At 41.4% G+C, this 23,985-nt stretch overlaps 1 protein-coding gene across 2 annotated transcripts in view; it reads left to right on the top strand.

The window, feature by feature from the left end:
• Positions 1–675: 675 nt before the first annotated feature.
• The window catches only part of kank2 (KN motif and ankyrin repeat domains 2), a 40,872-nt gene continuing 17,562 nt past the window's right edge, over positions 676–23,985 (top strand). The window contains exons 1-4 of one of the 2 annotated variants that reach the window (XM_034189861.1): positions 676–696; positions 16,414–16,462; positions 21,356–21,435; positions 21,918–23,288. In XM_034189861.1, the coding sequence (XP_034045752.1) occupies positions 21,399–21,435; positions 21,918–23,288 (1,408 nt within the window). In that variant the 5' untranslated portion in view covers positions 676–696; positions 16,414–16,462; positions 21,356–21,398. Of the gene's footprint in view, positions 697–16,413; positions 16,473–16,823; positions 16,847–21,355; positions 21,436–21,917; positions 23,289–23,985 lie in introns of those variants that run through there. The other variant, XM_034189860.1, reaches the window with a different exon arrangement.

The raw sequence follows: 23,985 nt of genomic DNA, 5'->3' as shown, positions 1-23,985 counted from the left end.
GCTGCGCATGCAGATTCATCAGAGTCTACGCTGTCTGTAAGAGCAGCGCTGCGCTGTCACACAACACGGAGCAGTGCACCCTTGTATTGTGGTTTGTCAGCCCTCTACCTCAGGAAATTTTGTTTTAAGTTGTGTTGAGTTTTTTTTTTTTAAACAAAAATGTTGATTGTGATAATAGTTATTTTGTTGTCACAATGTTTGGTGAAATTCTATCCTAGGTCTTTTTGGATCCTTAGGATCTATGAAGCTTAAATATGAAAAAGTATCGTATCGGTATCGATATCGGTGATGCTGGGCCTGTATTTACTTGGTATCGAATCAATACCAAAATTCCCGGTATCGCCCACCTCTAACACACACTCTAAGCAACAGCTGTTTTTGTGCTCTTAGAAAAGAGGAGTGGTACAGCAATTGAATATGTCCTGAGTATAGACTGTTGACAAACCATGCTTCTTTAGGTGTTTTCCCCGTCGTGTTTCTGATATTTTGCAGATTAGTCATGAATTAATCGGAATTTTGACGTGGAGGCAAATCTCATACAGAGGGGCGTTTGATGACTCCGCCTGGATGTGCCGCTGGCCCTTTAAGGCGGGCGGGGAGGCGGAGCGGAGCATCTTGTCTGCGGTGTTTTTGTGTGTGTCAGTGTGCGCGCGCGCTGCTGCCTGGGCCGAGGCGGCTGACATTTCCACGGGGAAGGTAGGAACGGATAATATTCCCAATATATCTGCTTTCTTTTTAAACTGCTCTTTATACTTTTTTCCTTCAAAGTGTTTTTAAAACGCTGAAGGCGAGGCGCCGCCTTGTGACAGCGACTTCTTTTGTGTTCGTTTCCTCCGCTTGTCTTTAGCCCAAATAACGGCTCCTTAAATTTATCGCTCAGTTTGACTCCAGCTGCGATAATATTCATATTCTTGTTAATTATGTTTTCCAGTGTTGTGTGAGCACGTCTGTAGCTTTGTTATAGTGTTTTTACTCAGGCTCAGGCTGTCTTTTTTTATTTATTAATTTATTTATTTGTTCAGAGCATCACTGGCTGTTTGGGGTTTATTTGCGCTCCACGTTAAAAAAAAAAATCTCAATAAATATTCTAATATTCCAATAAAATGAGCCTACGGCACTGATGACCCACTTTACGCTGAACTTGTGGTATTTTCGTGTCTCTCTCTGTTATAATGCTGTTAAAATGACTGTGGTGTTCTTACAATCTTGTAAATTTCAGTTCTGTGTTTTTATCGCTGAGGTTTTTTATCGCTCGGCGATTTTTGTTGCGACTTTAACTTCCAGCAGGCGTTTGCTGGAAGTTTGTGGTTTTTACCACAACATTTCTTTAACAGCAATAATTTATCCGATTTTTTTCCCCCTTCATTATGAAATTGCATAATTGAAACTCCCGGTGCATATTGTGATTTTATTAAAAATATAAAACCCTGAGTGAATGCTCCAGCTCAGGGGAGAGGGTTGGGACCCTGCGTTCTGCAAGTTTTCATTACTTCCAGATGTTCATTTTTGTTGAGGCGCTTTTTGCCCTCCGATTTGCTCTTCTCGCTTCAACTAGCTGGTCAGTGGTCAGTTATATCTCCACCAGACTGATCGGCTTCGACTGACGTGCCTGAAGGAAGTAAACTTGTTTAAAGTCACATTATAAACTAACATTTATCTCAGTTCAGTTTAAATAATGTGCTTATTTAAAAACTACATTAATGAGATGAATGACAGTTTTTAGAGTTGGCCCTAAATGTCTTTATGACACCATAAGGCAGGAGATCAAAGCCAGGAATATGTATAGCTCTCTGTGATGTCATAACGCTGGTTATTGAAATAGGGCAGACCGGGGTAATTCCATAACCAGATTTATTTTCTCCTGGTTATGGGTCTTTAGGATTGGTGGGGAGAAAGTTATATTTCAGATATATTTTATAACAAGGCTTCTGATTGGCTGTTGACCTTTGAACCTGTCTGGCCAAAAATATGGCAGTTGAGCAGACAACAAAAACAATCCATATTTTTAGGGTCCAAAACTACACCATCCAAGCTTTCATTTTGGTAAGTATGTTTTATAAACTCTCAAATAATTGTATAGAATTATATGTTTTCAAAATAAAGGATCTAATAATCCCTCCTGTGGGTTCACCACCTGCAGAGGGGGCCATGGGGGTCGGGTGCAGAGAGGATTGGGTGGTGGTCGAGGGCGGGTGGCCCTGCGGCCTGGTCCATGCTCACAGCCCCTGGCTGTTGGGGTGTGGAATGTCACCTCGCTAGGGGGGGAAGGAGCCTGAGCTTGTGCGGGAGGTTGAGAGATACCGACTAGATAGTCAGGCTCACCTCCACGCACAGCTTGGGCTCTGGTACCCAACTCCTGGAGAGGGGCTGGGGGCTTCATTTTTCTGGCGTCGCCCACGGGGAGAGGCGGAGAGCTGGGGTCGCATTGCTTATTGCTCCCCAACTCAGTCGCCAAGTGTTGGAGTTCACTCTGGTGAACGAGAGGGTTGCGTCCCTACGCCTTCGGGTCAGGGACAGGTCTCTCACCGTTGTCTCGGCCTACGGGCCGAGCAGCAGTGCAGAGTACCCGACCTTCCTGGAGTCCCTGGGAGGGGTACTAGATAGCACTCCGACTGGAGACTCCATTGTTCTCCTGGGGGATTTCAACGCCCATGTGGGCGGCGACAGTGAGACCTGGAGGGGGGTGATCGGGAAACACGGCCTCCCCGATCTGAACCCGAGTGGTGTTCAGTTGTGGCCCACTGGACCAGCTCTACACGCTCCATCAGGTGCTCGAGGGTTCATGGGAGTTCACCCAACCAGTCCACATGTGTTTTGTGGATCTGGAGAAGGTGTTCGACCATGTCCCTCGGGGCACCCTGTGGGGAGTGCTCCGGGAGTACGGGGTCCGGGGTCCTTTGCTAAGGGCTATCCGGTCCCTGTACGACCGCAGCAGGAGCTTGGTTCGCATTGCCAGTAGTAAGTCAAACCTGTTTCCAGTGCACGTTGGCCTCCGCCAGGGCTGCCCTTTGTCACCGGTTCTGTTCATTATTTTTATGGACAGAATTTCTAGGCGCAGCCAGGGTGTAGAGGGGGTCTGGTTTGGGAACCACAGAATCTCGTCTCTGCTGTTCGCGGACGATGTGGTTCTGTTGGCTTCATCAAATCAGGACCTTCAGCGTGCACTGGGGCGGTTTGCAGCTGAGTGTGAAGCGTCCGGGATGAAAATCAGCACCTCCAAATCTGAGGCCATGGTTCTCGACTGGAAAAAAGGTGCTTTGCCCTCTTCGGGTCGGTGGAGTGTCCTTGCCTCAAGTGGAGGAGTTTAAGTATCTCGGGGTCTTGTTCACGAGTGAGGGATGGATGGAGCGTGAGATCGATAGACGGATCGCTGCAGCATCTGCAGTGATGCGGTCGCTGTATCGGACCGTCGTGGTGAAGAGAGAGCTGAGTAGGGGGACAAAGCTCTCGATTTACCGATCGATCTACGTTCCGATCCTCACCTATGGTCATGAGATTTGGCTCATGACCGAAATAACGAGATCGCGAGTACAAGCGGCCGAGATGACTTTCCTCCGCAGGGTGGCTGGGCGCTCCCTTAGAGATAGGGTGAGGAGCTCAGTCACTCGGGAGGAGCTCGGAGTCGAGCCGCTGCTCCTCCATATCGAAAGGAGTCAGTTGAGGTGGCTCGGCATCTTTTCCGGATGCCCCCTGGATGCCTCGCTGGAGAGGTGTTCCGGGCACGTCCCACTGGGAGGAGGCACCGGGGAAGACCCAGGACACGCTGGAGGGACTACATCTCTCGGCTGGCTTGGGAACACCTTGGGGTTCCCCCGGAGGAGCTGAGGGAGGTGTGTGTGGATCGGGAGGTCTGGGCGGCTTTGCTTGAGCTGCTGCCCCCGCGACCCGACTCCGGATAAAGCGGAAGAAAATGGATGGATGGATGGATGGATCTAATAATGTAAAAAATAGATGTATCTTGACCTGCAGACTCAGTTGTAAAATGATTTGACATATTCTCAACACTTACCCCTGGGTGTGGAATTACCCCAGAGGTAAACAATGGGTTGTTAGGAAATACTTAATTTTTTAGGAATACATTAATTGATATGGGATTACTCACACATATATTTAATGATTAAAAAAATGTTAATTTTGTCTTTTTAAATTACTATTTTTTTCTATCTTTCCAGCAAAAATGGCACATTTTGATATTCTATTGGAATGTGAAACTAAAATGGGTTTAGCAAGTTGTTGTTTCCTTAAAGTTTAAATTTCAAGATTGACTAAAAGATATAGGACTGAATTTCTGACATTGTTGAATGTTTTATTGTTAACGTTAATGGGATATGGAATTGCCCCCTTCCAAATTTTATTGAGATTTTTTTAAATTTTAATTAATAAATATTATGTGCATGTGCAAAGGTGTAGTTCATTTATGTTTTTGTTTAGTAGGTATTGATTGTTAGAATGAGTTTGAATTGATTCTGCTTCTACATGTTTAAAATATTCAAATTTATTAAAGTAGGGTATGGAATTACCCCGGTCTGCCCTACCTGGAAAGAGAGATCAGAATTTAAATAACCATTTAATGAACTTTTCCCAGATCCAAGGACAATCTAGTCACAGAATTATATTGAAATGGATACTTGTTTATTTATTTATAATCATCATCATCATAAAAATAACGTTCAGACTGGAAAATAGCATAACAAAATAATTACAAAAATGTCTTTTTAAATAGCAAAGGACAGGTATTCAGCCTTGTTTTTCTTCATTATTTTTTTCATGTGTTATGTCATGTTGGTTCTTGATTAATGATCAACTTTATGCCATATTTAGGCCGATGAAGTTCATTCAATTAACTTTAAGGGCCTTTATAAAGAAAACTGATCCTTCTAGCAAAGTGTAGTTGAAATTTCACACACTTTTAACATTCCTTCCCTTTGCCACTTCACCATGAAGCTGTGTAACTTGTGATGCAACAGACAAAAGTTGCTTTGTATGCACAGTTTCTTCAGTCACAGCCACATAACATCAGAGTTGTCATGTGTCTTGGTGGCTTCCCTCTATTTTGGACACTCAAGTTTTTGAGAACAGATTTACCATACACTACCATGCTGTTTCTATTTCTTAATGACTGATGTAAATGAAGTCAAACACACATTCAGTGACTCTATCCTCCAACTTGTTTAAAGAAATGTCCAAGAAAAGTCCAAGATATACAGTGAGTTGGAAATGTTCATATATCAATCATGCCTAGAAATCCTGTAAATAAATAAGTAACCCTGGCTGTAAAGTCATAATTTGTATTAATAGTCCTCATATGTAGTTTGTGTTATTTTTTGTTGTTGTTAATCCCCTCGAGTTAAAGCTGAAAGTCTTAACTACAAGCACATCTTGAATGTTTCATTTAAACTCCACTGTGATGATGTAAGGAGTCAAAATGTATAAAACTGGTTGTTATCCCAATATTAATGGACCTGACTGTATATTCCGTTTACAGTGATGCAAAAGCAAGAAAGAGGAAATTCTCATATTTGATGCACTGCAACTAGGAAATGCTTGACTTTTTTTAATATATTTAATTCTTTCTGATACATTTTTGATTAACTAATCAGTTAATCAAATGATCATGTCACCTGTTGACATGATAGTGAATCACGTTGTCCATCCACCTGTCTGTCCACAAGTCTTGTAAGTGCAGCTCCTCCTAAACCGGTTGATTGATTTCAATAAAGCTTAACACAGTGGCTTCATACCATATGAAGATGTGCATGAAGGAAAATAATTCCACTCCAACATCTTCACAGGGACTCTTGTTGATGTTTTCTTTAAATACATGTACTTGTCAGTTGCATGTGTAAACAGATCAGTTTGTTTTCTTTAGGTTGGTTGCTTTGTTAATTTGGATATTTCATAACAAAAGATTTACTACTACTAATTATGTAGCGACTAACTATGGCAGAGCAGGGGGTATCTTTTTATGAACTTGTTCACAGATCTCTAATTTGTTTTTCCTGCAAGACACGAAGAAACGCTTTTCATCTGTGAGAACTGAAGTGTCTGACTTCAAATGTGTGCATGAGACGAAGAGACCAAAGCGACGTTCAATTTCCAATCTTAAAATAAGAGGCAAGCAAATATTTACACTGCAGAATAATGAAACAAAGTTTATTATGAAGTTTTTGTTCCATGAGTGTCTCGATCGATTACCACCCTAGAATTAATTTTCTGTTTGTCTTAAAGTTTTTTTTTTTTTGTCCAGTTGCAAACATGTCTTGTGATGTGGGAGGCATACTGTCGAAATCAAGAACCCATCGTATTTTAATGAAAGGCGTGCGGTACTTGGCAGGAGGGTGTGGGGCTGCAGTCATACGCTACATCATACAATACACTCACTGTACTGTTGTGTAATGGATTGCTGCTGTATTAAATAACCAGGAAATACACAAAGACTGAAGCAGCTGCATATACAGCCCTCACATGAATTTTTTATACATGTTTAAACATCTCAAACTGTTAATGCCATAGATTCCTAAATGTGTAAAGTTTAGACTACAGAGTAAACTGCATCTTAAAAACGTATTTTTGTCGTTGTTGTTCGGATTTGCTGCTTCATTGCAGTTGAAGGAACAACATCAGTAAAAAGAAATTAAAACAGTTACTTTTATGTACTGTCTCACTGAATGGAATTAAAGTGAAAATTAGCTCTCCTTTGTCTGCCTTGTGGATTCCATGGAATCCTATCTAGAACCCCTGGGAGTCCCCCAGACTGCAGTTGAGGAATCTGCGTTCAGGTTTGTCAGTGGCTGGAGTTTCCCTCAGCAAATCTCTTCTATCCAGCTGGTATGTGATTGTCTCATTACAGCATTTGGACCCAGGGGTACTGCGGTGGAATGCACAGTTATAACCCCCATTTGGGGCCATACACTGGGCATTTAAATGATTTGGCACGGCTAATGAAATTACACCCATAACCTGCATGAGACTGTCTGTCACTACCTTCCACTAATGATCATGTGTTTTTTGTTTTGGTCAGTTTTACTGCATGATGTAATATCTAAGATCTATTAAAACACTCCACAGCATCAATCCAGACACCCCCCCCCCCCCCCCCAAATAAATAAATAAATAAATGAAATTAAAAATAATGGGATCTGTAACATTGCATACTGGATGTTTCAGTATGCAGTCAAGCTTTCTGCAATTTACATAATTTAGGTCAAACATTTAAGCACCAATCATTCAATGTCATTCTTGTTTTCTGTGCTCGTGAACAGCCTATAATAACTATCATAGGATGAAACGTAATTTTTTTTCAAACTTTTTTTTTTACAATTTTTTTTTAACTGTTTAATGGTAATTAAAGGATCGGTATGGTATTGGCCTTGCTTGTGTATAGCACCTTGAGATCACTTGTGTTTGCTCTGTACAAATGCATTGAATTGAGAATGTTCTTGTATTTGAGATTTGTTCATGATGTAGGGATAAATATCTAGTCTGCCATCGCTGTGCAGCCTGCGTTAATACTTCTGTTTGCTGATATTGGTTGTGCTACCCGTTGCAGTGATGTTTTTAGTGAGCATATGGCTTAATCTGGCTTTTGAGATACAATGGATTGTAATTCATTATTGGTTCCAATAATCTGACTTGATCTCCTTTAAGACATTAATTATGCAGAAAACCAGGATGCACTGCTCTCTTCAGCAAAGCCCATAAACATGTTAAGAACACTTGCTGTTGTGGATGTTTATCTGTTCACAGGGCCTTTTGAGCAACAACTCTTGTTAAATCCTGAAGTAATTGATCTGCTCCATCAGGAGGAACCACTTAACGACATCGCCACTGCTGGTACGATTACTTCCTGTACTGTGCTTGGTGCAACAACACATGATGACCTGAGCTTTTAACCTCGGCGGGGCTCTGACCGCTGCTCCACCACACGTCTACGTCTGGTCTTTGTCTGCATCCTTTCCAGACTAGAAAGCCTCTGCTTCAGCAAATCAGTGCAGCCTCTACTTCTTTCTGGTCGACATCATTTCTAATCCCCACCTCTTAAACTGCACAGGAATTTGCTCTGAAATTTTTTTTTTTTTTTTCCAGCGCCGTTTGTTGCTGCTCAGCACCACCCTAGCTTAGTTTCCTGTTGGAGGTCAGCACAATGACCAATTGCAGACTGACGGGTGTTCACTCTACTCCTGTTCCAGGAGTAATGTGAGCCTCCTGACCCCTCCCTTGGCCGTAGTCTATCCAGCCCCAGACGGCTCCAACCCATCACCGTCTGTTCCTCCATACCACCAGTCCTTAATGTAAAAAACAGGGATTTTCCTAAAGACCAGTGACTCGTGGAAGAAACATCCCACTGGATTATGATTTCAGTGTCCGCAGCTTCAATTAAGTTTGGGGGGGGAACGTGCCCACCAACATCAGTGCAAACAATGTTGGCACTGTTGTTGTTGCTGGACTTTTTGACCTTTCCTAGCAGCTAAAAATCTTGTCTAACAACAAGTGTTGAATTAATGGTTAGTATACAAATAAGGAATGTTTGAGTACAATGGTAATAATATTTCATGAGGTGAAAGAATGTTCCGTTGAACAAGGTGCAGCTGAGTTGAATGGAACATTTCATCTTTCACCAAATGAAATATACTTTCCATTGCCCATATGAAAAAAAACAAAACATTATTTGTTTTATATAACGCCTAAAATGGATCCTTGTCTTGTGATATTCATTTATAAACAAAAAAAACAGACTTACATTTTGGTGTGCGTCACTGGTCCTTTGACATAAAAGGTTCCAGACAGTCTAACACGAATGTTAAATGGCAGTTCAATCCAAAATTGTTCTCAGTCAACTTGCAAAAACAGTCACATTGTTCAAAAACAATCCCGATGATATAGTCCGTACCTGATGCCATGCAAAGACAAACCCTATCATGTTTTTAAGCTAAGCACTGTCGCTGCTAGTGTGTGCACGTTGTGGTTGTGGCGTGCAATAGCACAAATCATATAGCGCCAAAATTGCACGGTAAATGGAATACAATGGCAAATGGTACAAAGTATCCATATCACGTGACATCCAACCCACCAATCAAATGACAAGGATCTGTTTAGGTGTTATATGTCTATCTCAGCAGTCATAGGGCATGAGTGGGGTACACTCTAGACAGGGCGGCAGTCTACTGCAGGGCCACATGTAGACAAACACATTCACACTGGCACACACACACCAGTCGGATTAGAGTTCCCAGTTCACTTAACCTGTATGTCTGTGTGGAAGTGGGAGGAAGTAGGAGCACCCGGAGAGAAACCACACAAACATGAGAACATGCAAACATCACACAGAAAAGACCAGGTGGGAAGTGATCCCACGGCCTTCTTGCTGTGAGGCAACAGTGCTAACCACTAAGCCAGGGGTGGCCAAGTTCGGTCCTCGAGAGCCTCCTTCCTGACACTCTTAGTTGTCTCCCTGCTCCAACACACCTGAATCCAATGAAAGACTCGTTAGCAGACTTTTAATGAGCCTTTCATTGGATTCAGGTGTGTTGGAGCAGGGAGACAACTAAGAGTGTCAGGAGAGTGGCTCTCGAAGACCGAACTTGGCCACCCCTGCACTAAGCCACCATGCCGCCCAGATGGCGTATAGAAGGATTTTTCAGTGGCCTTTAACAGGCAGATTTATTTATCTTAAATAAGTGAAATTTCAGCCAGCGGATAGAAATCACATGTGTAACACGCGAGAACACAACTATGCCAAGGCCACACAAAAATAGTGGCTTTTTGCACACAGTTTACATGACTTAATTTAGCCAGGTATCAGAATTTAGCTAATGCCAGCTAGCCAGGCTCCAGTCCATATCTTGATTTGATTTAGTTGTCATTCAAGATAGAAACTATACAATATCACTTACTAAAACAAACTATTGATATGTTAAATAAATGCAGATGATAAAACAAGAAAGTTAAGACTGATTTTAGATTGATTATAATGTGGTTTAAAAAAATAAACCTTATATAAATGTACAGTCCCTCCCTCCTCACTCAAAGCAACTCTAGTACAGTGATGAAATATGTCTGAAATGTAGAAACACTGTACAAACATCTCTCTGAAGTAGATTCTCACTTGAGTAAAGGCTTCTGGTTATTTTGAAAAACTCAACATCAAGCTAGTTACCAGGTTTTCGTGCGTGCACAGACCTAATGTTGATCTCGTCTTTTTCGTTGAACTGAATTTAGTGAAGGCTACTGTTAAGTCGGTTAACATTTTGTTGAATAAAGTTTAACAGTCAAAAACATTTGTTTACACACTAATCCAATAAGCAAAACTGACACATCACGTGTGGCTGTGATAGGAGAAATTGTGCACAGCCATAAAAGCCTATAACTTCTTCTGGGTTGTCTTGGTGACTTTCCTCACTCTTCTCCTTCTTGCACAGTCAGTTTTTCAGAACTGTCTACTCTGCATAGATTTACCATAGAGTGCCATACTGTTTGTATTTCTTCATAACTGATGTAAGTAAAGTCCAAGACATATTCAGTGACTTGGAAATGTTCATGTATCCATCCCCTGACTTGTCTGGGAAAAAAAAAAAACTGGCAATAAAACTGATTATTTACAGGTATTATACCAAAGGGGCCCATTACTTATGCAACTCATCATCTTGGCTTTTCTATTTTTAATTTATTTATGCCAGAGATTTACTTTCAGGTTGAGTTTAAGGAAGATAATTTTAGAAATTTTTATATTGAGAAGTCTGGTTTACTTTTTGTATTTGAAATTTGTATTTGACAGTAATTCCTTCAAAATGTATTGAAGCTTGTCCAGAGATTTTCTTTTTGTAGCAAGCAACCACTCATCCTAATAGATTTTGCAATGTGTACTGTTTAGATGTTTGCTTGTGTTTGCATATCACTTGTTGGTCAATTCTTTATTAATCTGATAACTAAATATCTATGGTAGAGTTGGGTGGAGACATTATAACCAGACCAATGCAACACCAGCACTTTTTCAGCCTACAGAAATCCATAATTCACTGGTGTGCTGGGTTGTTCGAGAAATCCAGTCGTGACGGGATGAAAGTTACAGGACTGCAATAGTCAAAAATCATTCATGTCCATGTCTTAGTATTCCCACTGGCCCAATTTCCAAGAAGTACAGTTTTTATTTATTTTTATTGATTTAATATTTTTAAATGTTTTTATTTATTTATTTTTAGTAATTTCCGAAGCTACAAGCAAAATCTAATATATTTTACAATACAGGCATAAGAAAGTTTTAGGATTTTTATTTATTTATTTGAGTGAACATGTGATTTGCCACCTGCTCACAAGGTTCAATGACAAAAAGCAATGACTGTTCACACACACCTCTTACTGGCCTTTTTTTTGTGTGTGTGTGTGTCTGAGGAAAGACTTTAGCTGGGACCATTTACATCACCAGCAATTTCACCATCACTGGCCATTACATGGATCCTAAAGTGCTGACTGGCTTCTTTTTGTCATGACAAATCTTTTGAGTGGGTATATTGTACCAAGTATAATTTGTGTAAAGAAGTTTGGAAATGAGCTGAGTGCTATTTGTGCTGAAAGAGGATTACAGTGTTGCATCTTAACAATCTACTCTCTTTGATAAGAAGAGTCGTGTCCACAATTGCATTCATATCAATGCTTTATATATTACTGTGCAACACATCCAAGTGCACAAAATAAACAATGGAGTGCATGTGATGAAAGCAGAGATCATGTGTAACTGTTGTGCATTGCACAATTTTAATGGTGAAAAAACATGATAGTGAAACTTTTGAAAAAGATGTGTAAGCGTCATCACCTATGACATAAACACAAAAGGCAAGAGTGATCAAACATAACATTCACCATTCTGTCATATTATACAGGCAAGTACACAAGTAGTTAGACAGAGATACAATTTTTGTATTTTCTACTCAAACAATATTAAACTATTATTTTAATTAAACAGTAAAGATGCGCTTGCAGTTTAGGCTCTCAGCTTTAATTCAAGTGGTTTAACAAAAATATCACAGTGACCATTTTGGAATAAGTCCCAGTTTTATACACAGTCCCTCCATCATTTTCAGTGTCCTTAAGAAATTGGACAAAATATCATTATTGTTTTAATACAAATCATCACCTTTATGGCCACTTTTCTTTAAACAAGTCATGAGATGGATCCATGAACATTTCCAAGTCACTGAATACGTATGCCTTGGACATTGTTTACATCAGTCATTACATAGTACATACAGAATGGTACTGTATCATAAATCTGTCTAGGGTAGGCAATTCTCAAAAAAATGTTCAAGGAGGCTAGTGATGGAAGTCACCCGAATAACTCTGACTGTGTTGTAGGCCCTTACGGGAGGGACTGTGTAAAAAAAAAATACTGCTAATTCCTAAACTGTTGATGTGATATTTTTGTTAAACCCCTTGCTGTGATTGAAGTTTGTGTCATTGAAGTCTACGCTTCAATCACAGCTTGTTTGGTTCATTTCAACTCCGTTGTGGTGGTGTACAGAAATTAAAATCATAAAAAAACCTGAACTGTCCAAATCCTTATGCATCTGGATACATACACTTTGCTGGCTGGTAAATCTTGAAAAAAAGAGATGGTTACATATTACACTTAAAAGGAAGTGGAACTAAATGCATATAATTTTTTGTGCATAAGCACTGTTAATGTTGGCTAACTAACATAGACAGAAATAGATGTTGGTCAGATGTTTTTTTTTTCAGGCAGACAAGATTTTTTGTGCAACAGTCCTCCCAAAAACAGTATTACTATAATTTTAAGGTGGTGTGTATGCTGTTCATATTTCATTACTTGATTGCTTTTTGTGACATTACCTCATCTTGTTTTTCCTGTTCTACTCTTTCTTCCTTGGACACGTGAGACTATTGCAGTTTGTGTTTTTGGCATGTTTAATGGAATAACTTATGCTCTTCTTTCGTTTACTGGTTCTTCCCTTATACGGTTTTTAAAATATTTCTTGTTTAGAAAATGCTTGCTCTCACTGAGCATTTTGCAAAAATGATTCTTGGAGTTTTTGCAGGTTTTGAGGAAAGGTTGTTTAAAACGGAGCGTTTAAACTTTGTGATGATGTCAGCAGCGGGAGTCACACTGAGTCATACTGGCGGAGTCCTAATATGAGAACAGTCATGGCCTCCTCATTTGAGAAGTTTCCATCTGAAACTGTCAGCAGCAGATCTTTTTTGTTTCTTTTTTTGCTTCCCCCTCTTCTATAAGTTGTTTTCACTTCTTTTCCCTTATTCCTACTCTTTCTCTCCTACCCTTCCTTAGGTCAGTGTACCACTCCTAATTTGCTCCGGCTTTGCTCTTTTACTTTTGGACTCTTTCTCTCTCTCCTTGTTGCTCCTTGTTTTGGGCTGGGAGGAAGTAGCTCTTTCTGGATCCACAGGGAATAGAAAGACGGAGCTCCCTTTCCTGTAACCCTTCCTTTGTCAGACATCTGACTCTTGCATCTTATCAACTCAGTTCTTCCATGTCAATTAGATGAGTGGGATTAGAGTTGTGCGTCCACTTTCAAAGGAATGCAAAGCGCTTTTTTTTTTTTTCTTTGCCAAAGACATATCAGGTAATAGATTAGGATTCGTCATCACAGAATGAGGTTGACAGACAAATTAAAAACTGCTTTTTGTTGGCACTTTCTCCTGGATTAATCATCTGGTGCAGCTGTATTTGTTTATCTGTGGAGGTTGTAAAACCCCAACCATAATGTGTTGGGGGATTTGTGCTGTGTGAGAGTGTATCACACTTCCTGCTAAGTCACCTCATCTAATGTGCAGCATATTTCTTTTGACTTCTTGCAGGGTTAGAACCAAACCTGCCACACAGTCCACTTTTCAGGCTTCCTTTGAGGGCGTGTTTTGACACTAATATTTCAACTTCTTGTGATCAGTTAGTTACAATGGACAACGGGGTGACCAAAACACTTCTAAATCAAGACAACGCTAGCAAATGCAGAAAACATTTACAGAAAAATACACTTGCATCTACTCAAGAACAGGTAGTTGCATCAAAAATGGCTTTCAAATTGAAATGCTTGCAATAGAGAAGACAAACATAGGGAACATGCAACAATTTCATTTAATGTCTGCTGCAAATTCAGAGAACACACATTCACAGAAATGCTTTGCAAAGCGTCACAACATAATGGAGGTATGTGTAACACAAACAGAAGTTTCTCCCCAGAGGAGATGTGTGTGTGTGTGTGTGTATATATAACCAGGTGGAGATAAAGACAAGAGCACGGTCCATCAGGTAACGTCCTTCACTGTTGGGAGTACTTCATTGTGTTGTGAAGCCTTGCAAAGTGTGGCTTTGTTTGGGTGTGTTCTGTGAATTTTTTTTTTGTTCTCTGTGTTTGCAAGCATTTTATTTTTCAAATTGCAAGGTAGTTGTTTGATACAACGCCCTTTTGTTGAATTGATGCAGATGGTTTTTGCAACTGTGTTTTCTATTTTCTCTGGTGTTGGCTTAATTTGGGAGTGTTATAGCCTCTATCAGCCACCGTAGTGGAGTGTTCATGTTGAGTAGGCATATCGGGCATTTCTGCAGGTAGATGTTGATCTTTGCGGAAATTCTTTTTGCCTATTTTCAGTTTCTGCCAGTGTGTGGATCCATACCATCACTTGATCTGTATGACTTATTCACACAAATACACACAGTCAGTCTCTCTCTCTCTCTTTTTGCCCCTCCTCACTTTATATTAGAACCAGCTGTGGAACTCGTGGCGAAATGAAAGGCTCTTTTGTGATCTGGCTTGTCATTTCAGTGTAAAAGGTCTCTCCCACCCCACAGTCCTCTGCAGTTTTGGTATGACAACAGTATGAAACAATGGACTGTACACCATCAAGTCTTATGATGCTATGTAAAGGCCAGCTATCAGCAATGTTTCTGCACTGGGAGGCCTTCAGAGAAAATGTCAACCACACTTACATTGCGGCCTTACGGCATGCTTGACAGCTCCAGCCACAGTTTGAGAGTCAGCAGACACACTCGTGTAGCTTATCGCGTGGACATGTATGTCCATATGTCTGCAGCTCAAGCTGGGAAAATGTTATAAAGCTTGTGAAATCAGCCTTAAGGTGATCTGTGCAGATGATGGCTGCTCCCACGGAACTTAGAGGGCGTGTGTGTGCGTGTCATGCCACTGGATTTCGGAGTGAGAGCCACAGGGATGAGGAAACAGAAAATATTACCCAATAAAATGGCATGGAGGTTCCAAACCTTGAGTTGATTAGCCGTACAGTGTGTTGTAGAAGTGGAAAGAGAGGAATAAGGGTGAAAATAGTTTCCGAGGAGCTGCAGTGTGGTGTTATTTTGCAACCAATAATCTTCTTTTGTAACCTGTTGCAGATTTGTGTTTATGCCCTTATCAGCAAGGTATTAAATCTTTAAAATAACATAACATTATTGCCGATACTTAACAACTATTTACTGTCTAATTTCTAATTACCCAGGGTTGTTTGCAAACAGGGTACTCAAAACCTTTAGTTTGGATCAATTTTTATGAAACTTGGTGTAGAGGTTGAGCATGATCCAAGAAAGAATCTATTGATCTGGATCTAGAGTAGCATCCAGGAACATCCCCCAGCCCCATTTTTATTTTATTTTTTTCAGATTTTGCCATTATTGAAAGATGAGGCTCTTATTAAGCAAAATAATGCATGTCTTGGAAGTCAGTTGTTTAAATCACATGTTAAATTTAATGTCTATACACCTTTAGTTTGTCTGAATCACAAAAAGTGTGAAACCATTGATCACCACTTTTAAGTGGTTATGGGTGGTTTCCTGATTTGGAGGTTGGAGCACTAGAATATGGCTTTAGGTAATGTTTAGACTGGATTTTTAATTTTGTGCTGCCAAGCACCATTTTTTGGTTGACAAATGGTCAGATGGATCACCACAAAGGGGCACTATACATACTCAAATAACATTATCTCGCTCCCAGAGGCAATGTATTGTTTCTTATTTAAAAGAAAGCAATTACAGTCTTATATGGATTTTCTGTGTGCTAAAATTCTCAATGTTTGATGTAACTTGGAGGTTGTTCATCTGTTATTATTTTTGGTGCAATTCAGCCCATCACCTAATGGTGGTAGTAAATTCAGTCAGCTTGTTTTGGCAGGTAGAAGACACAACAGTGTTGAGAGTTGGCTGCACATTAGCATTAAAAATAAAAATCAGTCATTTTTATTACCCATAATTCTCATCTCGGCATCAACTGCAGGTAACTGTTAAAAAAGCATGCCTTTGGCACAGGTATCCAATCTACAGAATGCTCCTCTAGTATCTATATGAATTAAAAGTATCTTGGTGAAAAAGTAAAAATAGTAGCTAAAAACAGTGACTGCCAAAGTTCAAACTCTTGCGTTCTTGTTTTCTATACACAGGTGCTGCCTGTAAGAGAAAAGGAAAGGAGACAGCAAAGAGACTGGGGAGGTGAGATCCCGTCCCGGCGAGCCCAGTCTCCTTTTTTTTTTTTTTTTTTTTTTTTTTTTTGTCCTCCCGTCACAAAATTATTCAGATTATCGTGACAGGGTTTTTTTTTAACTCACTATTACTAACCCTACTCCTACCCCCAACTCTAACGTTAACTATAACCTAACCCTACTCCTTCCCCTAACCCTAACCACCCCGACCCCCGCTGCACTTTTAGTTATGTGCACCCTTCATAGAATGAATTACAATAACTCTGTTCTCCAATGATGAGAAGTTTGCACTTTTTGTGACAATATGGTGAACCAGTAGATTAATGTACATTTTGTGCTGCTGAATCACGACATGCCGTGAGACTGGGTTGGTCCCGGCAGCACAGTGCAGTTGGTATGAAGCAGAAAATGAAATCCCTCATTTTCTAATTCGCAAACCATTCCCAAACCACGTGCAGATTGGCAGTCAGTAAGGCAGTGGAAAACTCCATGAAGATCATGTATGGAAGGAGCAGAAAGCGGCATTTCTAACGCAGCAACACTGCGCTCTAATCCTTTGTAATTGCAATGTAATTATGGCAGAAACGAATTGGATAAACTTTGAGGTGACCTCCAGATGATGTTTACTGTGTTAACATGTTCTTCAGGGTGGTCTGATTCCTCAGATACGCCTGAGACACAAGAGCACCTATACGTACCGTAAATCAAAACCTTTTTTTTTTTACTCTCCAAATGCATGAGTTTGGTAATAAATAAGTGACCCCAAAGTTGCAGGGTTTTGTTTAGTTTTTTCTTGCACTTGTTGCTGGGTATCAGTTCATCTCCAGAATAACGCTGTTGTTCTTGACATCCTGTAGGGAAAAAAGATGTGCAATTCATTGGGAATGACCTGCATTTTACCCCTAGAGTTTTGTTTTAATCTGTGTGACAGGGAATGAGGAGTGTACACCAGACAGTGTTAACTTTGCTTGTATGGTATGCAGCTGAATGGGTGGGGGGGGGGTGAAGCATTTGTCCTGGTGGAGCCTTGCCAGGGAAAGTCATCTGAAGAAATACAGGCTTTTAGTGGGGAAGGGCAGCACACTGGTTTCTTTTAGGATAACATCTCAACCAACCGAAGAGCCAAGAAAAGGAGGAACGTCACCCCAATCGTGCACACATTTACATCTGAAACACTCATCGAGGTGCCGTTGGTGAAACAGATGTGAAGGGGTGGTGACGTGGGCGTTTTGAGGGAGATGATGTGGGAGGAAGACTTATGAAACAATAGCGCTGAGACAACACTTAATGTTTGTCTGCAAGATGTTCTGCAAAGGGAATAGAAATCTTAACGTCAGCTACTGTGTCTGCTGGGCTGGGATGTTTGCATGTTAAACTGTACACTCTAATTATATCTCATCAAGTGTCCCCTGTCAGCGCTGTCCTCCACCCTGCGCGCTCACAGCCGCTCCCTTTCTCTCCGGCCTGCCACTTTCTCACACATTTTGTCATGGCCACAACACAAAGTGCATGACCAATCTGGCATTTTCGTTCCATGCCAAAGATAAACACAACAGTTTCTGCGAAGGTACAATCAAGCCCATAAATATTTGGAGATTATCTCTCTGGCACAGCACATTAGACTTGAAAGCAAATAATGTGTGGGCTGAAAGCACAAAATGTCATTGTTTATTTGAAGGTATTTATCGATTGCAGCGCAAGGATGCCGGGGCCCCATTTGGAATGTGAAAATTGTCTGGGGCCCAACTAAACCTTTAAGTACAATGTTGATCAATGAATGAGACTAAGATGAAGTATTTCCATATGTAGGTTTTATTAAACTAGGTCACATAAATGAAGACAAACACAGAATTTGCTTTGTATTATTACATCTGCCAAGGATGTAATAAAATCATCAGCGTTAATTTGTCTGTTTTAGCAGGATTACGTCAAAACTACAGCACGGATTTTGACAAAATTTTCACCATGGATAGATATTAGGCCATGGAAGACTCCATTTCATTTTTGAGGTGATCCGGATTCTGGATCAAGATTCACTTTATATAGGCTTTGAAGGATTACATCAACACTACGGATTCCACTGCGCATGCGTTATTTCAGAGCTCAGCCGTTCGTCTGAGACAGAGTCTCTTCACCCAAAGCGATCAAATGGATTAATGGGATTATTAACCATCAGATGACAAGATGAAACCTCTTAAATCATTCTAAAGTCGGTTTTAAGCAGAAACGAGGCAGTACTCAGTGACACTTCGAAATGACCGATGCACAGTGAACGCATCGTGTACCTGCGGTGCTCTGATCGATTCCTCAATCCTTTATGATGAAATAATACTGAATTTATGTGGAAATAATTGTTGTACAAAAGCTTCATATATCTGTCACTCAGATAGATAAAGACTGGAGTGCAGAAACAAGGTGGTAATCTGTGAACCGCGGCTAATGACGCATGCACAGTGAAGGCAGGGCGGACCGATTTCTAGGGGGGACCATTCGGTCAGCGACACAGGATTGGTGGATGTCAGAAATGTTGTATTGTGCTTGTTGTTGTTGTTATTATTCTAGTAGTAGTAGTATTGTTGTTGTTTTGATTTTGGGTCATTATAAACTTGAGATGAAAAACAAAGGTTTATTTTTAGTGGCCTCTCATAGCCCACCTGTATTGCCTTTGTGACCCACCAGGGAGACACCACTCATACTTCGGGAATCACATATTTATATTTAAATCCGGTTACCAGTGTGAGAATTAAAAAGTTTTATTAAGTGCCATCCTACTTTTTAAAAAAGGACCATAACAAATAGAGGAAGCACGGTGGTGTTGTGGTTAGCACTGTTGCCACATAGCAAGAAGGTCCTGGGATCACATCCCATCTGGTCCTTTCTCTGTGGAGTCTGCATGTTCTTCCTGTGTTCATGTGGGTTCTCCCTAGGTCCGCCGGCATCCTCCTACTTCCAAGGACATGCATGTTATGTGAACTGGTGACTCTAAATTAACCATAGGTGCGCATATGAATGTGCTTGTCTGTCTGTATGTGTCCATGCGATAGACTGGCCTCCTGTTCAGGGTGTACACCACCTCTTGACTGCTGTGATAGGCTCCAAATAATAATAATAATCTCTTGTTTTTACCACATTTTGGAAGAAATTCTTCATGCATCACATGGTCAGTTGGTTCACCTCACTTCTGTAATTTGATTTGTCGTTTTTCATCAGACCCACGACTGTCATGTCATCAGCAAATGTTATGGTGGTTGGTGCTGTATGTTGATGCACTGTCATGGATCAGCAAGGTGAACAGCAGGGGACTGAGCATGTGTCCTTGGGGGATCCCTGTGCTCATTGTGATGGTGCTCCAATGCCTTGTGGCTGATTCTTAACTGAGTGTAGCTTCTCAGAGAGAAAGTCCAACAGCCACTTACAGAGTGAGGTATTATTTTATTCTTGAGAAAACTGAAATATCAAACGTAAGTATTGAAATGTATTTTTACTGTGAGGACCAGCAGCACTCTCTAGTTTTCTTGTGTTCCACAAATCCCTGTGTTTCTCATCCATTTGACTGAGTCGCATAGTTTGCGTCTGAGTCTTCATATATTCCCCAGCTGTGTACACAACAGTCAGACTTGAAATTAAGTGACTATGCTGGACAGAATAAAACTGAGCATTTTAGGTGCTCTTCTGATCACTCACTGTGTGAAATGCAGGATTTCTGACTGTGTGTGGGGTGATGTTGGTTTGAGAGGGTGATGAAGGCATGCAGATAAGATAAATCATGTGGGACATTAAGCTGACTGCAGGACTTCAAAAATACCAGCTCAGTTAGTCAGTGTTTCCAAGTGCCCTACTTTTCACAAACAAGCAATCACGGAGTTCGGTCACAAAATGGCAAAAGAGAACAACTGAGTGGGCCTTAAAAGAGAGAGAGAGAGAGCGAGACTGTTTGCTTGCTGGAGTGCAAACCTGCCTTGAACTGAGCCCAATTGATTATGTCATTAAAAAAAAGTCCAGATCTTGGCTCTTTCAAATCTCAAGTAATGATGTTCAAATAGCTGATGCTGGGGAGGGTTTAAACATTACATCCCAAGTTCCCACAAACGGATGACCTAGAAAGTTAATCTTTTGCAAGCAAACACATTGTGGGTTGTGCATTTTTGAACAGAGGCCATCTTTTATGTATAAAAAGTCAAATGTGTCTCCTGCTGTGGAAAAAAAACCATATTGAAGTGTTGCGATTCATTGTGTTGTCTGTGTTAAACTAATGAGCAGTGACTGTGGGAGGAATGAGAAGCAGCTGATTCCTCCTGCTTGTCACCTGACCCAAAGACTGGGAGGAAAACACCAGAGAGCACAGAGTGAGGACAAAGAGTGTGGAACTCCAGTCGAGAAGATGTAGAGAAAGTGAGGGAGGGAAAGTGGGGAGAGCGTGCGTAAGCCTTAAATTCAGACTTGATGTTAGTGTGCGCATATGAGTCCTAATAAGGTTGTAACTGGCAACACGAAACGTCTGTCCTGAAATTGGTTGCCAGGAAACTTTCTCCAGTAACTCCACTGAATGCTAAGAACAGAAACAAACACATCACTAACTATGACCTAGTATGCTCAGAAAAATGGATTGACAACATAAAAGAGCAGTGAAAGAGGGGAAATTGAGGAAAAAAGGGATTATGAAGCTATTTTCTGACCAGACAAAAATAACAGTGCAGACACACAAAAAACATTCAACAGGGCTGAAATAAAGTATGTTCCATATTAAGTGCAATATGTTTTTTGTTTTTTAAAATGACTTTTTTTAAAAAGAGGTTTACGCCACTCAAGAAGGCCATAGAAGGGATTCATGCATTAAATCCCTGTTTCCTTTTACACTTGTCTATTCTCAGTTAGAAATCCATATTTTTGCTTTTCTCCTCAGCTGAGACTTGGTGGTGACTTTGAATAGCAGCCACAGGCTCATCATGGCTCAGGTGCTGCACATGGACCCTGGCTTCCCAGGTGGGGCCTGTATTTATTTATTCTGTTATTTTATATTAAAAAAGTTGTATTTTAAGAAGAATATGCTAAAAAAAAAATCCCCTTTGTTTGTCTTGTTTTTATTTTAAAAGTTGTGATGACTTCACACATGTAGGATCAAGTTATAGTGTGCATCCTTTTATAGTTTTATACACAAATGTGCACATAACTGGTGCTCATGCATGCTTAAAATAAATGATGTGCAGCAGACTATGGAACGAAGCACTTCTCAGGAGGAAAGTGATGTAGGCAGATTGTATGAAAAGCATTTCCCTTCATGTTTCCTACTATGCATCATTTATTTGTAGTATAAATGACCACTAGTTACGTGCACGTCTGTTTATACATCATTTACTTATTTCAGAGCATGTACATAAATACACACTAGTCCAGAGTTAATGCTCTTTCCTAAAGTTTGAACCCACGATTTCCATTTGTTTAAAATGAATTTTCTTCTTCTTCAGGGAAGCTCAACACACCTGCTCCACCTTCCCTCCATAGCAAAGAGCAGGAGGCACCCTACTCAGTGGAGACCCCCTATGGTTACCGTTTGGACTTAGACTTCCTCAAATATGTTAACGACATAGAGAAGGGAAATACTATCAAGAAAGTGTCTATGCAACGCCGGCCACGCTATGGCTCTCTACCCCGTGGCTACGGTTACGCTGGGTCCTGGTGGACCTCCACAGAATCTCTGTGCTCCAATGCCAGCATGGACAGCCGACACTCCTCTTTCTCCTACTGTGCCCCAGGCTACCACTCCTCACAGAGGCCCCACTTCAGCACTGCCCGAGTGGAGAAGACCCTGTTAGATGCACGTAGGAAGCTGGAAGAGGAAAAAGAAGGCCGGAGATTTTCCAACCTAGGCAGCATGCACAGCAGCATGGCTGGATCCAACACCTCCATCAGCAGTGCACACAGTTTTAACCGAGCCCAGGGTGGAGGTGGATCCTTTACACCTATGAGTTCTGGCCTGTCAACCCCAGTAACGCCAACACCAGCCCACTTACAGCATGTCAGGGAACAGATGGCAGCAGCTCTCAGGAAGATAAGGGAGCTGGAGGAACAGGTGAAGACCATCCCAGTGCTCCAGGTGAAAATGTCTGTGCTGCAGGAGGAGAAAAGGCAACTCAGTGTGCAGCTGAAAAGTCAAAAGTTTTTAGGCCACACTCTTGGTTTCAATCGAGGCCGACCACGAGGGGAGCTATACATTGACATCCCTGAAGAAGAAGTGGGCACTGGAGCCAAAAGCACCACCACCAAGCCAACACTGCCATTGTCTCCCACCACACCCGAGACCTCCAAACAAGACTCAGGGTGTGAGATAGAGGACACCGTGATTGTAGGAGGTGCACGGCCAGGTGTAAAACGAGAAGTGCGCACCATTGGAGTGGGACCTGAGAATGTAAGCGGAAGTTGTCAGGTGGGAGTTGGGGTTTGTGAGGAGGATCTGGGTCTTCTGCCAGAAACAGCAGCTCTTAGGAATCAAGTGGGTCAGTTGGAAGGCCAACTCAAAAGGACAATGCTGGAACTGCAGGCTGCACAGCAGCAGATAACAGCAGTACAGAAACAAAGGCATGTTCAGGTCCCTCAGGCGGAACATCCGGTCATAGCTACCATCATGGGCTGGCAGAAGCCAGAGGACAGCAACCTGCAGACACTGGTCAGCTTCACGCAACAGCCCCAACAGAGGGAACAGAGGACTGTGGGAATCCAGGTATACACACTGGAGCAGCCTACTGTAGTAGAGGTGGGAACACTGCTACGGGCAGAGAGCTGCAGCTCCGCCACCCTTCAGGCAGCTGGTCAAAGCCACCCCAGAGGACAAGCTGAAGGTCTGTGTTACTGTTACTGCTGGGACTGTCAAAGAAGTGTTGACTCCACTCATGCATTCCATCACTCATCTACGTATGTGCTCTGCAACAAAACCTAGCAGTTAAAGGCACTACAGGATCTATTGTAAGAACAGTTGGTTTAAATTAGACTGTAACTCAAAATACCTGTTCCTGTTAACAACTTCTGGAATTCATCAGATATGTAATATTTAGGGAATAACCCTGTTGTGTCTGATTTGCGGATGTTCATGCTGGTTATATGGTCGCAAATTGAGCTTTACCGGTGACGTGTAGTGGAGCTGGTAAAATGGATATTTGCGACCAAGACGGTTAGTCCCATTCTAATCCAGTTTTAGCCATTTGCACAATTTATTTTTCTGTAGGTAATTCGGTCTATTTTTCTGTAGGTTATTTGGTCAGCGAGGCTTAGGACCCCTTCACATATAGTGCGAATAAGTAAAACCCAGGGTGGCAGGGTGGTGTGAACCACATGCACAGATGTGTTGTGGGGGGAGCCGACACTCTGGCACGCCACATGTGCACTCGGCAACTTCACAGTCTTGGGGCACTTAGACAAATTTCACTGCCAGCTCAACAATGATTGTCTGCTGACTGTTTTTCGTGATGATAGTACGAATGGTCACACATTTTCTAAGTGCCAAACAAGCAGTGTTAGATGTTCGTGTGTGTCACCTGG

The sequence above is a fragment of the Thalassophryne amazonica genome, chromosome 16 (genome assembly GCF_902500255.1).
Source record: "Thalassophryne amazonica chromosome 16, fThaAma1.1, whole genome shotgun sequence".
NCBI classification, from domain to species: domain Eukaryota; kingdom Metazoa; phylum Chordata; class Actinopteri; order Batrachoidiformes; family Batrachoididae; genus Thalassophryne; species Thalassophryne amazonica.
The sequence above is the reverse complement of the archived record's forward strand: the minus strand, read 5'-3'. Positions and strand labels throughout refer to the sequence as shown.